Genomic DNA, 13,092 nt, shown 5'->3' with positions numbered 1-13,092 from the left:
GGAGCTGGACCCTGCAAATGCTTCTCCTTTGCCAGCTGTGCCTTGCTAGGCTTTGTGGAGAGAGGACACTGGAGGGAACTTATGGTAGGAATAGGTTTCTCTTACCAATTCCAATGTGCCCATTTTTAATTCCTGGATGGGGGACCACCTGCATGCCACTCTACAGTGCATTTCTCCTCACCTCAGGGGTGCTTCCCTTTGCCTATTGGTTACCTAAGCTACAAGGGGTGCCTACCTTGGATGCAAGGACATATTTGGTTCGAAACGTTTTCATAGCAGGTATGAGAGTCCCTAAAGAAACAGATCTCATTTCTGTGAGGCAATGTGACGTTGCCATCAGAGGGCGGCTGCTGGAATCAGACATGCTAGATTAAAGTGCTAACTGGGCCAGCTTTTAGCGATGAGACATTGCTTTAACAGCTTTCACACTCAGTTTCCTCATCAGTAAAACGGGAATGATGACAATGTCTACCCCATGGGGCTGCTGAGAGGTTCAGATGAGATGATGGAGGGAGGGCAGGTCTTGGAAATCCCACCCCAAGGACAGGGGGCCCCTTCTTTGAAGGCAATGAAGGTCCAAAGTGTGCACCCCAATACCTCGTACGTGGAGCCGTCAGCACAGCAAAGCACCCCATGTCCCTGACGCTGATCCAGCACCCAGTTGCCTTCATACTGGTCACCATTCCTGGGGACAGAGACAGAGTGAGCTGGAGCTGAGGGGGTGAATGTACCCACATGGGGAGCACTTGGGCTTCGGGATGTTGTGCTGGGGCTGGGGACTGGGCTTGCACAGAGCAGCCAGGTGGCTGTGTGATGCAGACCGGTCCCTCCGACTGGCACTCAGCACACACCCCCAGGGGCTGAGGCAAAAATAGGGCTGAGCAGATGGTCCAAGGAGACTGACTGTGCCTGGGCTCGGCTGGGAGAACAAGGGCATGACCTTGAGGCTCCCGGGCTGAGGCTGACAGGCTGTGGGCCGGCAGGGGACAGGACCACACTGCCTGTTTGGACGCAGCCTCCTCTCACTCCCTCCTGCTATACGGAGTGCGCTGTGCAGCCAAATGTGGGGAGAATGGAAGAAGGAAGAGAAAAGGTGAGCCCACACATTTCACTGGCAGGATTCCATGGGGAGACTGCTTGAGGAGTTGAGAAATGTGTTTCTGCGGGTCTATCCTGTGCCTGGCAGGGTATCACTGAGCTTGGGGCCGCTCCCCACTTCCCACCTTCACAGGGCACGTCTGCCCTCCTGAGGCCGCTTATCCGGGTGGAGGGGAGTGGAGAGGAGGAAAGTACTCGGTAGACTTTCTCTGCTAAATAAGCAAACAAACAATTCCAGGAAATAAAGGAGAAATTCTAGAATAGGAGAAACATGAAGAAGCACTTTAACAGCCAGAATTCTGGGGACCAGCAGGGGCTGGAATGGGCTATAGCGGTGGGTGACCAAATTCCCCTGCCTGCACCTACTGGACCTGGCTGGCGAGGTGCACTCACTGTCAGTTGCTGTCTTTCACCTATGGGGCCCCTGATGCTACCTCTGCCAACTCTTACTCACTTGAAAATCATCTGCCCGTGTCCGTGCTTCTTGTGGTTGTGAAATGATCCCTGGTATACCTGTCCGGCCTGGTCCACCAGGAGCCCGTGTCCTAGGAGAGGAAGCAGAGCAGACCAGTGTCTTGTGTCCCAGCTTGGGAGGGCCTAGCATCTCCAAGAATGAGGGGATCAGATGAGGAGAAGGCTCAGAGGCCCTCCAGGAGCCAGGCTGCCCCCTGGGCACTGGCCCCACTGTTCCCGATGAGGACTGCTAAATCTGAATTGCAAAGCATGGGCTGCCCAGACCTTAGAGCCAACATCTAATGATCCCAACCCACAGAATTGGTGAAAGTGACTCCAGGGTCCAGCTCTCAGCAGCTCTTAATGAGTGCAAAGTCTGTGCTGGTGGTACAGTTGTCACACTGTTAACTGAAAGGTCTTCGGTTCAAATCCACCAAGAGCTCCAAGGGAGAAAAGACGCAGTGATCTGCTCTTGTAGGGATTATGACCATCACCCATTGTCCTCAAGACAGTTCTTCCCCATGGGCTATGAATGTTTATGGAATCAAAACACCTTGATGCTTGAGACTAAAAATGCTCTGTGTAAATTTGATGGGTGGAGGGAGGGGTGGGGAAAGGAAAGGGGAAAGATCTGGTATGAAAAGCAATGTATATGGACTTTGTAAGTAAACCAGTATAAAATATAAATGAATGAATGAATGAATAGGGGGAAATGCTCTGTGCGTGGCTGTGACTGTGCAACTCTGCAATCAAGATTTGTTTGCAGGTTTGCTGACGGGGTCAAAGGAAATCTCCACTCCCCCAGAAGTGGATAATGCATTCATAGCTCTCTGATCTCAATCTCAGGGGGGTCCAAATGGGAGCACGGGTTCCTCAAACTGCCCAGCATTTCCAGAGCTTGGACGCTTGGGATTGTGACAGTGTGCCTACCTCTAAGCCCAATGAGGCAAGTGCAAGTGTAAGGTGGCTGAGTCTACACCACACATGGCACAACCCGTCTGCCCACTTCTCGGCTGCAGACGGTCCTCCAGCCAACAGAGACCACTGTGCCCTGCTTCTCCAGGCTGTGGCTTGAGCGGGGGCTGGGCAGAGGTTTGCAGGGAGGGAGGATCTCCTCCCCCTCTGGGAACCCAGGCCCTGACTTGCTTTGACTCATAGGAAACAGTATCTCTGTTAGGATGCACCAGGGCCTTGAGGGTCTGCAGTTTCTGCCCTTGCCCTGGGGGACCTCCAGGCCCTAGTCAGGCTGTCACCTGTAATTTAGGAGGGGCCCCAGCTGAGCCCAGGCACTTGCCAATGGAAGGCACTAAGGGGTTTGCTATGCAGCTGATGGGTACAAGGACGTGTGCACAGTGAACAGTGGGTCAAACTGGGTCAGGGACCCATCTCCTAAGGCCCACCACTCTGGGCTGAGATGGGCATGGTTCTGCGTCTGCATCCAAGATTCCTGTGCAAACCTCAACATGAGACATACTGGATCAGGGGTTCCTCCAAATGATACCATTCTTGAGCTCAAGTTCCTGAGCTCATCTAAGTTGGGCAGTCAGAACCTCAGGTGGGGTGCTGGCACACAGACCCCCTATTACTGACTGAATTATAATTTACCTTAGTAGGTGCTGGAAGATTGGCCCTGGTGCAGGTGAACAGGATTCTGTTTGTAAACAGAGGTGGGTTTTCCCCCCCTTGTTATGTTGAGGAGGTGAGACCAGAGAAGGATGGGTCCTAAATCTAATCACTTATAAGTTATAAACAGAGCAGTACAGATACACACACACGTACACACACGAGAAGATGGACCACAAAGGAGGACCCCTGTATAAGCCAAAGGTCAAGGAAGGCCCAGGGTGATCTGCCAGAAAGGAACCAACAGGGTCCAGTCCTGATCTGGACTTTCATCCTCCAGATCTGTGAGATGATAAGCCACCACTTGTGGTCTCTGCATAACAGCACTAGCACTATATGGCACCCAGGTGGTTTGTCTGTAGGGAATTTCACTCTAATGCATAGGCCACGCCTCTGTGGTGTTTCAAATCCACCACTGGCTCCAAGGGAGAAAGATGGACAAGCCCCTCCCGTGCTTTACAGCCTGGAAACCCAGTGGCGAGTCAGCTGTGAGTAGCACTGACTCCATGACAATGAGTTGTGTGTCTTCTTGTTTGGGGGTTTTGGTGTGTTTTTTTTTTTTAACTAAACAGAGGAGCTCTCAGTTGGCATGGTGTGTTAGGTGTTCCAATGTCAAACAGAAGGTCAGAAGTTTGAATCTGTCTTTCCTTGGAGGAAAGAGGGGCAGTCCTCCTGTGAAGTTTTACAGCCTCGTGTCACTGTCCCCTGCAGTCGACTTAATGGCATCAATAAAAACTGATTGTCATGGGTTTTGACTCATGGCAGCCCTGTATGTCTCAGAGCAGAGCTGTGTTCACTGTGTTTTCAGAACAAGATTGCCAGCCCTTTCTTCCAAGGCCCCTGTAAGTATACCTGACCCCCAGGCTGGCAGCTGAGCAAGTTCAGCTTTCACTGCTTGAGGACTAGCCCAGCACGCTCGGTCCCCAGGGCTGAGGGAATGTTGGCACTCCCGGTAACTGACCTTCTCTGATGCCATGGGAAAACGCCCCTTCATAGTGCCCGCCAGCTCCGTACTGCATGATGCCGTGGCCGTGAGGCTCGCCCAGCAGGAACTGTCCGGTGTAGGTATTCTCTGGGGAGGAGACATGAAGGAGGGCAGGATGTCAGGTCACTGTGTTGTCACTCTCCCTGGAGTGACAACAATGAGGAGGCCTTTCCCTGGACTGCTTCAAAAAAGATGACAGGCCTCCTCTTCTTATCACCTGGTCAGTGGTGGAAAACTGGTGGGTCGAAACCACCTTCTTTCCTGGTTACTGCAGGGGTGCTGGGCTGAGACCCCGACAGCATGCATGTATATACTGAGTCCCCATCCCCCAGTGTGCTCACGGCGAGGAAGGGCATCCAGTCTCAGAACCAGGCCATCTAGGCCCACTCCCAGCCTGGTCAGAGCCATGTGGGCTGGGTCTGCTCCCAGGCTAGTTAAACACCTATGGAAAGAGGTAAGTTCTCCACCAAGATTTGAGTGGTAAGAAGCTGTGCTACAAACCCAAAGGCATGGGGTTCAAATCTACCAGCTGCGCCACGGGGGATTGATGGGCAATCACCTCCCATGTGACTCACTGCCTTTGAAAATCCACTGGAGGCTCATGGGGCTGGTTCCGACTAGACAGTAAACAACAACAACCCCGTCATCCCCACCCCACTAAGGAGTTCAGGGGTCCTAGTGGTAAGGAATTATGTTGTCAACCCAAAGGCACATGGTTCGAATTCATCAACTTCCCCCAGAAGAAAGGTGGGTAATCTCCTCCCATGCCATTTACAGCCTCTGAAAACTGCTGGAGGGTTGGCTATGGGTCAGTTCTGACTAGATGATACTGAGTGGGTGACCCCACCATGGATCTGTCCTTCTCCTACTATGTAGGAGATGTACCTTCTCCTACCACGGCCTCGATGTACCAGTGATGTCTTCTCGTCTGCTTACCACCTTCCCTTTCCTCCCACCACTGACCAGGCAGTTTGGCTAAAATATCCTTAAAGAATAAAGGAAACTTTTTGTTGTTGTTAGGTGCCATCCAGCCGAGTATGACCCTTGGCAGCCCTATGAAAAACAGGTCTAAACCCTATCCTATACTATTCTGTGCCATTCTCACACTTTGTGACACATTAGAGTCCATCGCGGCAGTCCCCTTGTCAATCCACCTGGTTGAGGGTCTGCCTCTCCTTCACTGACTCTCCACCCTTGCCAGCATCATGTTCATCTCCAAGGAATAGCCCCCCACCCCCAGCAACATGCCTGAAGTATGTGAGGTGAAGCCTCATCATCTCTGCCTCCAAAGAGCACTCTAGTTCCACCCTCTCCGAGACATATGTTTGTTCATTTGGTAGTCCACGGGATGTGCTCTTTTCCAACACCACAGCTCAAAGGTATCAATTCTTCTTCTGTCATCCTTACTCATTGTCCAGCTCTCAGATGCACAGCAAGTAATTGAAAAGACCATGACCTGAATCAGATGCACCTTAGTCCTCAAACTGACATTATTACTCCTCAATAATTTGAAGAGGTCCCTACTTGCAGACTTTCTTAGTGCAATACACCTAATTTCCTGACTGCTGGTACCAATGGTGTTAATTGTGGATCCAAGTAAGATGTTGACAGTTTCAATCTTTCTCCATCTATCACGATGCTGCCTATTGATCCAGTTGTAAGAATCTTTATTTTCTTGACATTGAGATGCAATCCATATTGAAGGCTGTCTTCTTTGATCTTCTGCAACAAGTGCTTCAAGTCCTCCTTACTTTCAGCAAGAAAAGTTGTATCATCTGCATAACATAGGTTATTGATGAGTCTCCCTCTGATCCTGATGCCACATAGAAACACAGGATTGTAAAATGGTACAAGCATTCTGGAAGGTATGTCCTCAAAAAGCTGAGCATAGAGATTCCATATGACCCAGCTGTACTACTGCTAGGAATATACCTGAAGGAAAACAGAACTGATACAAACGGAGAGTTGCATACCGATGTTCATAGCAGCATTATTCACAGTATCAAGAACATGGAAACAACCCAATGTCCATCAACAAATGACTGGGTTGAGAAACTGTGGCACATTCACATGATGGAATACTATGCAGCACTTAGGAGCAACAATTTTGAAAAATACTGTATAACATAGGAGAGGATAGAGAGCTTTATGCTGAGTGAACTAACTCAGGCACATAAGAATAAATACTGTGTAAGAACATTATTGTAAAAACAGAAAAATCACCAGAGAGATGTGTATGGATACACAGAAGGAAAAGGAGAGGACAGGGGGACAGAGGGTGGGGGAAATCACGGGGTTTCTGAGTTTGGTGGGTAAAAGGAGGGGGTTAGGGAAAAAAAGCAATGTACATGAATGAAACACAGGGTTTTTTTCAAAAGGCAGGGAAAAGAATATAGGACACATATTTTTGAAGGTTTGCATCTTTAGTCCATCAAGTGTTAGGGAAACCAAAGTTTTGTGTGTCCTGTAACTCCCACACCAGATAGGGCACCACTGGGCAGATTGACCACCCTGGCCAGGGCAAACCCTACCTGCACCACCCTGGGATGGCCTGCCGCTGTCATGAGCTCCACTGTGGAAATCAGTGACCCCTCCTTGTTTACCACAGAAACACCCGTACCCTTCAGAAGCAATCCCCTCACTCCCCTCAGTGACCATCTATAATCCCTGAGCTGCCCACCCTGGTCCCCATGCTACCTGACAAAGCCCAGTGACGGCATCCTTCCCCCGTGATTTCTCCATCCACAAACTCGCCTTCGTAGTAACTCCCGTCTTTAAACAACAATTTGCCGTGACCTAGTAAAAGACACCTTCAGTCATGTAGAGAAGTTGGTGGTGGCTGCTAGTAGACCCGCCCGATGCAACTGGAGCGCAGTGCTCACTGAGGCCTTTGTGTGGGCCTCCATCACTCACTGTAGGCGTCACGTGCTCCCCACATGCCCCATCACTCCATAATTACCAAGAAGGTAGTTTCCAACCCCCACACACCCCTGAAGGACATCTGGTGGCACAGTGTGTTAGGGGTTGTGCTGCAAACAAGAAGGCCAGAGGTTCGAATCTGACAGCCGTTCTGCAGGAGAAAGATAATGTCGTCTCCTTCCATTAAGATTCCTCTCTCATTGTCTTTGAGTAGGAAATGCCTTACAGCTGACCCTTCAGCATGTTTCTGAGGCGTAAATTACATGAGAAGAGATTGCCCAATTTCCCCCATGGGACTGCTGGTGGCTTCCAAGTGCCGGAGAGGGACCGCCTTTAGCTTATGAGTGCAGCCACCTACCTACACACTATACCACTGAAACGTCCAATTAAGAGTCATTATGTTTTACAGCCTGAGATTCCTGCTGGAGGGCCTCCACCAGTAAGAATCGGCTCGTCGGAAGTGGATTTCATTAAAATACAACCAAGAAACCATCCCCAATCCTCCTCAGCGAGCACTCATCCATGCCCTAACATCAGTCAGCTTGGGAGTTGGAGAAAGGGGCTCATGGACATGGGGGGAAGCAGATTTTAAAATAGGGGACTCCTCTACCCCAGTCTGACCCAGCAGCAAGCCTGGGCACCTGGCAGGGAGGAAAAATCACAGGTTCCCATATGAAAATGAGGAACAAACACTGTGGTGAAGGTAAGAAGATTAAAAAGGGGGTTGTTGTTGTTATGTTCTGCCAAGTTACCTGCGACTCAGAGTGACCCCTGTGGACAACAGCTCTGAATCCTGAACTGACTTCACCGTCTCTGACACACCTACCCCCATTACCACAGTCTCTGAGTCAATCCATCTCATCCAGGGTCTTCCTCCCCTGCACTGTTCCTCCACCCTCCCAAGCATGATGTCCCTCTCTGAGGAATGTTCCCTCTTTACAACACGCCCAAAGTCAGGTAGGGCTTCAAAATCTTGGCCTCCAAGGAATAGCGTGATTTCCTAGAAATGGACGCATTTGTTCTCTTAGCAGTCCATGGTTTACTATTTTGGCCAACAAATACAAAAAGCACCCCTGTGAGAGCAGACCAGCAGACAGACAGTGACAGAGAATGCTGGGGTGGGTGCTGTGGGAGAGGCTGTCATGGGCTCAGGGCACACGACTCTCAGGGGTCCACTGATTTGCAACAAGAGCCGGTTCCAGTTGCTGTCAAGTGGACTCTGCCTCAAGGTGATCCTGCAGATGTCAGAGGAGGACTCTGCTCCACAAATATTTTGATACCTAATTGTTTGGAAGTAGATTGCCAGGTCTTCCGAGGTCCTCTACAGAAATTCAAACCACTAACTTTTCAGTTAAGGGTCCAGTACAAACTGTTCATGCCATCCAGAGACCTCTTTGTAAGAGCAGATTGTCATTGTTGTTAGATGCCATTGAGCCAACTGGAACTCAGAGAGCCTCTGTGAAGGACAGAACCGAACCTTTCCCTGCCCAGCTCCATCCTCATCATCTCAGATCTGCTTGAGCCCAGGCTACAGTCACTGTGTCAGCCCATCCTGTTGGGGGGCCTTTCTGTCTTCCCGTGACCTTCTACCTTTCCCAACATCTTTCTCTAGGGACTGGCCACTCCTGACAACCGGCCCAAAGTATGTGTTGTTATCAGGTACCATTGAACAACTCAGAGTGACTCTGAATAATCAACAGATCTGAGCCTGGCCCTAATTTGCACCATCCTCACGCCTGTTGTTGTTAGATGCTGTCGAGGTGAGTACGACTCATATTGATCCAAGGAACAACAGATCTGAACCCTGTTCTGTCCTGGGCCTTCCTCACCTCATCATCTCTAACATACTCACGCCCACTGCAGCAGTCATGGTATCAATCCATCTGGTTGAGGGCCAGTCCTCCACCTTTCCAAGTACAATGTTCCTCTTGGAGCAACAGCTTCTCCTAACAACATGCCCAAAGTATGTGAGGCGAAGCTTTGTCATCTTTGCCTCCAAGGAGCACTCTGGCTGCACTTTCTCCGAAGCATATCCTCGTGCATAACCTCTTCATATTCAGTTTTTGCTCTGGAATGGAAATACTAGGGCTCCAGGGCAGATTCCCCAGTTACAGCTGCGGGGGAGCTTCCAGGACACCGTCACTTCTGCCTGTCTTGTGCTGGCTGCTGGGGCAGCACATCTGATGAGTATGGGACTGGCTGTCACTAGCTCCAATGTGCCAATGCCAGGTGGCACCTGCTGGGTCCACAGATACCTAGTGTGCAGAGGCCAGCTAACCTGTGACCTCTCGTGTGGTGCCACTGGCTGTCCCATGTCCTGAGGAGCCACCTCGGCTGGCTGCAAGGTAGCAGGTGCAGGAAGGAAACATGGGCTTTTTCTTACCATGCTTCTTCCCTCCTTTCCAGTCTCCTTCATAGCGAAAGAAAGAGTTGGCGTACACATAGACACCATAACCTGAATGTGGAGAAGAGGAACTGGTGAGCAGAAATGCTAATGAGGTGACACCCAATGGGTATGATATATGTGTGTGTGTGTGTGTGTGTGTGTGTGTGTGTGTGTATCCCCCACCCAGAGGCAGCACCAAGGGGAAGTATGTAGCTTTCAGGGTCACCATGAAAGGCCTCCACCTCTTTGTCTTCTTAGTTCTCAGGCACAGCTGCCCAAAGGCTCAGACTACAGCTCTCAGGAGGGTCCCCGCTTCCTGTGTATCCACTCATTCCTGCACTTGCTTATGCCACACGCACTGTGGACTATTGTCATGACTGAACATTGTTGTTAGGTGCCGTTGAGTTGAGTATGAGTCATAGCAACTCTGTGAACAACAGATCTGAGCCCTGTCCTATGCTTGGCCATCCTCACACTTCCTGACACACCTGAGCCCCCTGCAGTAGTCACAGTGTCAATCCACCTGGTTGTAGGTCTTCCTCTCTTCTGCTGACCCTAAGCCTTTCTAAGCATGATGTACTTCTGTGAGGAGTAGCTTCTCCTACCAACATACACAAAGTATGTGAGACAAAACTCTCAAGTGAGGAGGACTTGAAGCACTTGCTGCAGAAGATCAAAGCTTTCAGTATGGATGGATAGCACCTCAACATCAAGAAAACAAAAATTCTTACCACTGGACCAGTAGGCAATATCATGATGGATGGAGAAAGGATTGAAGTTGTCAATGACTTCATCTTCCTTGGATCCACAATCAACACCCTTGGTAGTAGCAGTCAGGAAATTAGGACGCATATTGCACTGGGAAAGTCTGTAGTTAGGGACCTCTACAAACTATTGAGGAGCAATGATGACAGTTTGAAGACTAAGGAGCATCTGATTCAGGCCATGGTCTTTCTGATCACCTGCTATGCATCCAAGAGCTGGGCAGTGGATAAGGATGACAGAAGAAGAATTGATACCTTTGAGCTGTGGTGTTGGAGAATACTCAACATAACATGGTCTGCTAGGCAAACAGGTTCATCCTGGAGAGGGTGAAGCCAGGCTGCTCCTTGGAGGCAAGGATTCTGAAGCTCTATCTGATATATTTTGGGCATGTTGTAAGGAGGGACCAGTCCTTGGAGAGGGGTATCATGCTTGGGAGGGTAAAAAGACAGTGTAAGAGAGGAAGATTCTGGATGAGATGGATTGGCTCAATGACTGGAGTGTGTTGGAGATGATGAGGTTGGCACAGGATAGAGCAGGGATCAGAGCTACTGTACAAGGGGTTGCTATGAGTTGCAAGCGACTCGATGGCACTTAACAGCAACAGTGGGGACCTGAGAAGATGGGGTGATATGGTGTGGAAATCAATGCTGATTAATTTTGTACACAATGTCTGGGAATGATTATATGAAACACAATGTGAATGAAGGAATGTACGAAACACAAGGTGCATGAATGAAATGCAGTGTATATGAATTTTGTATGCAAACCAATATAAAACTTTTTAAAGTGATTGGCATAAATCACTTTAAAGACACAAAAAGAGCAAATTAGGCATGGAAGCAGGCAAGCACAGATGGCAGAAGAGTGATGCCACATGGAGATCTCCAAGCAACTGAGGGATGGGAGCTAAAAAGAGATAAGGATCCCTCATCCACCCACCAAGGGCGGCAGAGAGAGACTGCTTTCCCGTAGCACCAATGCTGCTCTCTCTAAGGTTTTCACTGGTCGGTTTTGTCAGAAGTAGATACCCAGCTATTTTTATTCTCAGTCTGTCTTAGTCTGGAAGCTCCACTGAAACCTGTCTGCCGTGGGTGACCCTACTGGTTGGTATTTGCAATACTGGTGGCATAGCTTCTAGCATCACAGCAACACACAAGCCTCCACAATATAACAACTTTACAGACAGGACACTTCAAGACCTATCTTGAAATGCAATGATGTCAGTAATAGGAGCATGTCCACTAAGGTGACCTATTATTAATAAAAATTAATGACTAGCATTCAAATGCATGCACCAATTAAAATTTATGCCAAAGATGAAGAAATTGAAGATTTTTACTAATTTATGTTGTATGAAATTGATCAAAGATGCAGTTGAGATGCATTAATATTACCACTGGTTGGAAACAAAAAAGGATTAGGGATTGGAAAATATGGACATGATTGCACATGATATAATTTTGTAAGGCCAATGACTCATTCTCAGGAAATACCCTTTTTTCAACAACATAAATGGAGACTGTACAAATACATCTTGCCAGATGGCATACACAAGAATTAAACTGACTACTACATTTGTGGAAATAATGGATACTCTCTATAACATTGTTGTTATTGTTATGCACTGTCGAGTTGCCTGAGCCTCATAGCAACACTATGTACAACAGCTCTAAAGCCTGCTCTATTCTGTGCCAATTGTATTGTCTTTGACACACCTACCCCCATTATCCCAGTCACTGAATCAATCCATCTCATAGAGATGGATTGTCCCTCCCCTCTCCCAAGCATGACGTCCTCTTCCAAGGACTGGTCCCTCCTTGCAACATGTCCAAAGTATGTCAGACAAAGCTTCAAAATCCTTGCCTTCAAGGAGCAGTCTGGTTTAACCCTGTCCAGGATGAATCTATTTGTTCTCTTAGCAGTCCGTGGTATATTCAATACTCTTCTCCAACACTACAGCTCAAGGGCATCAATTCTTCTTTTATCATCCCTAGTCATTGTCAAGCTTTCTGATGCATAGCAAGTGATTGCAAAGACCATGGCCTGTATCAGGCGCACCTTAGTCTCCAGACTGATATCGTTGCTCTTCAGTACTTTGGAAAGGTCTCTAATAGCAGACTTTCCCATTGTAACACGTCTTTTAATTTCCTGGCTGCTGGTGCCAGAAGTGTTGATTGTGGCGCCAAGCAAACTAAAGCTGTGAACAATCTCAATCTCTTCACTATCTATCATGATGCTGCCAATCGGCCCAGGGGTGAGAATATTTGTTTTCTTGATGTTGAGCTTCAATCCATATTGGAGGCTGCAGTCCTTGACCTTCTACAGCCAGTGTTTCAGGTCTTCCTCAGTTTCAGTAAGCAGGGTTGTGTCATCTGCATAACGCAGGTTGTTGATGAGTCTTTCTCCAATCCTGATACTACATACCTCCTCATACAGCCCAGCATCCCAGATAACCTGTTTGGCATACAGACTGAAAAGGTATGGAGACCGAATACATCCCTGGCAGATACCCTTCCTGATTTTGAACCATGCAGTGTCTCCTTCCTCTGTTCTGATGACTGCCTCTTGGTTCAAGTGTAGGTTTTGCATAAGCAATTTCAATGTTCTGGGATTCCCACTCTTCTCAGAGTCAGCCACAGTTTGTTGTGATTCACACAGTCAATAGCCTTTGCATTGTCAATGAAACACAGACATTCTTCTGGTACTCTCTGCTTTCAGCCAAGATCCATCTAACATCAGCTATAATATCCCTAGTACCACAGCCTCTTCTAAACCCAGCCAGCACATCTGGCAATTCTCTGTTGATGTGTTGCTCCAGTAGTTTTTGGATAATCTTCAGCAGAATCTTGCTTTCATGTGATAT

General features: G+C 48.6%; 1 protein-coding gene across 1 annotated transcript in view; it reads right to left on the bottom strand.

Annotated features, from left to right (window-relative positions):
- Nucleotides 1–13,092, bottom strand: part of MORN1 (MORN repeat containing 1) — a 135,407-nt gene that overhangs the window by 110,237 nt on the left and 12,078 nt on the right. The window contains exons 2-6 of the mRNA XM_006885931.1: nt 9,462–9,533; nt 6,857–6,955; nt 4,136–4,246; nt 1,553–1,643; nt 598–685 (exon numbers count right to left, since the gene is read on the bottom strand). Coding sequence (XP_006885993.1) covers nt 598–685; nt 1,553–1,643; nt 4,136–4,246; nt 6,857–6,955; nt 9,462–9,533 — 461 coding nt within the window. The remainder of the gene's footprint in view (nt 1–597; nt 686–1,552; nt 1,644–4,135; nt 4,247–6,856; nt 6,956–9,461; nt 9,534–13,092) is intronic.

This window comes from Elephantulus edwardii, unplaced genomic scaffold (genome assembly GCF_000299155.1).
Source record: "Elephantulus edwardii isolate Elephantulus edwardi_28Jun2011 unplaced genomic scaffold, EleEdw1.0 scaffold00045, whole genome shotgun sequence".
NCBI classification, from domain to species: domain Eukaryota; kingdom Metazoa; phylum Chordata; class Mammalia; order Macroscelidea; family Macroscelididae; genus Elephantulus; species Elephantulus edwardii.
The sequence above is the reverse complement of the archived record's forward strand: the minus strand, read 5'-3'. Positions and strand labels throughout refer to the sequence as shown.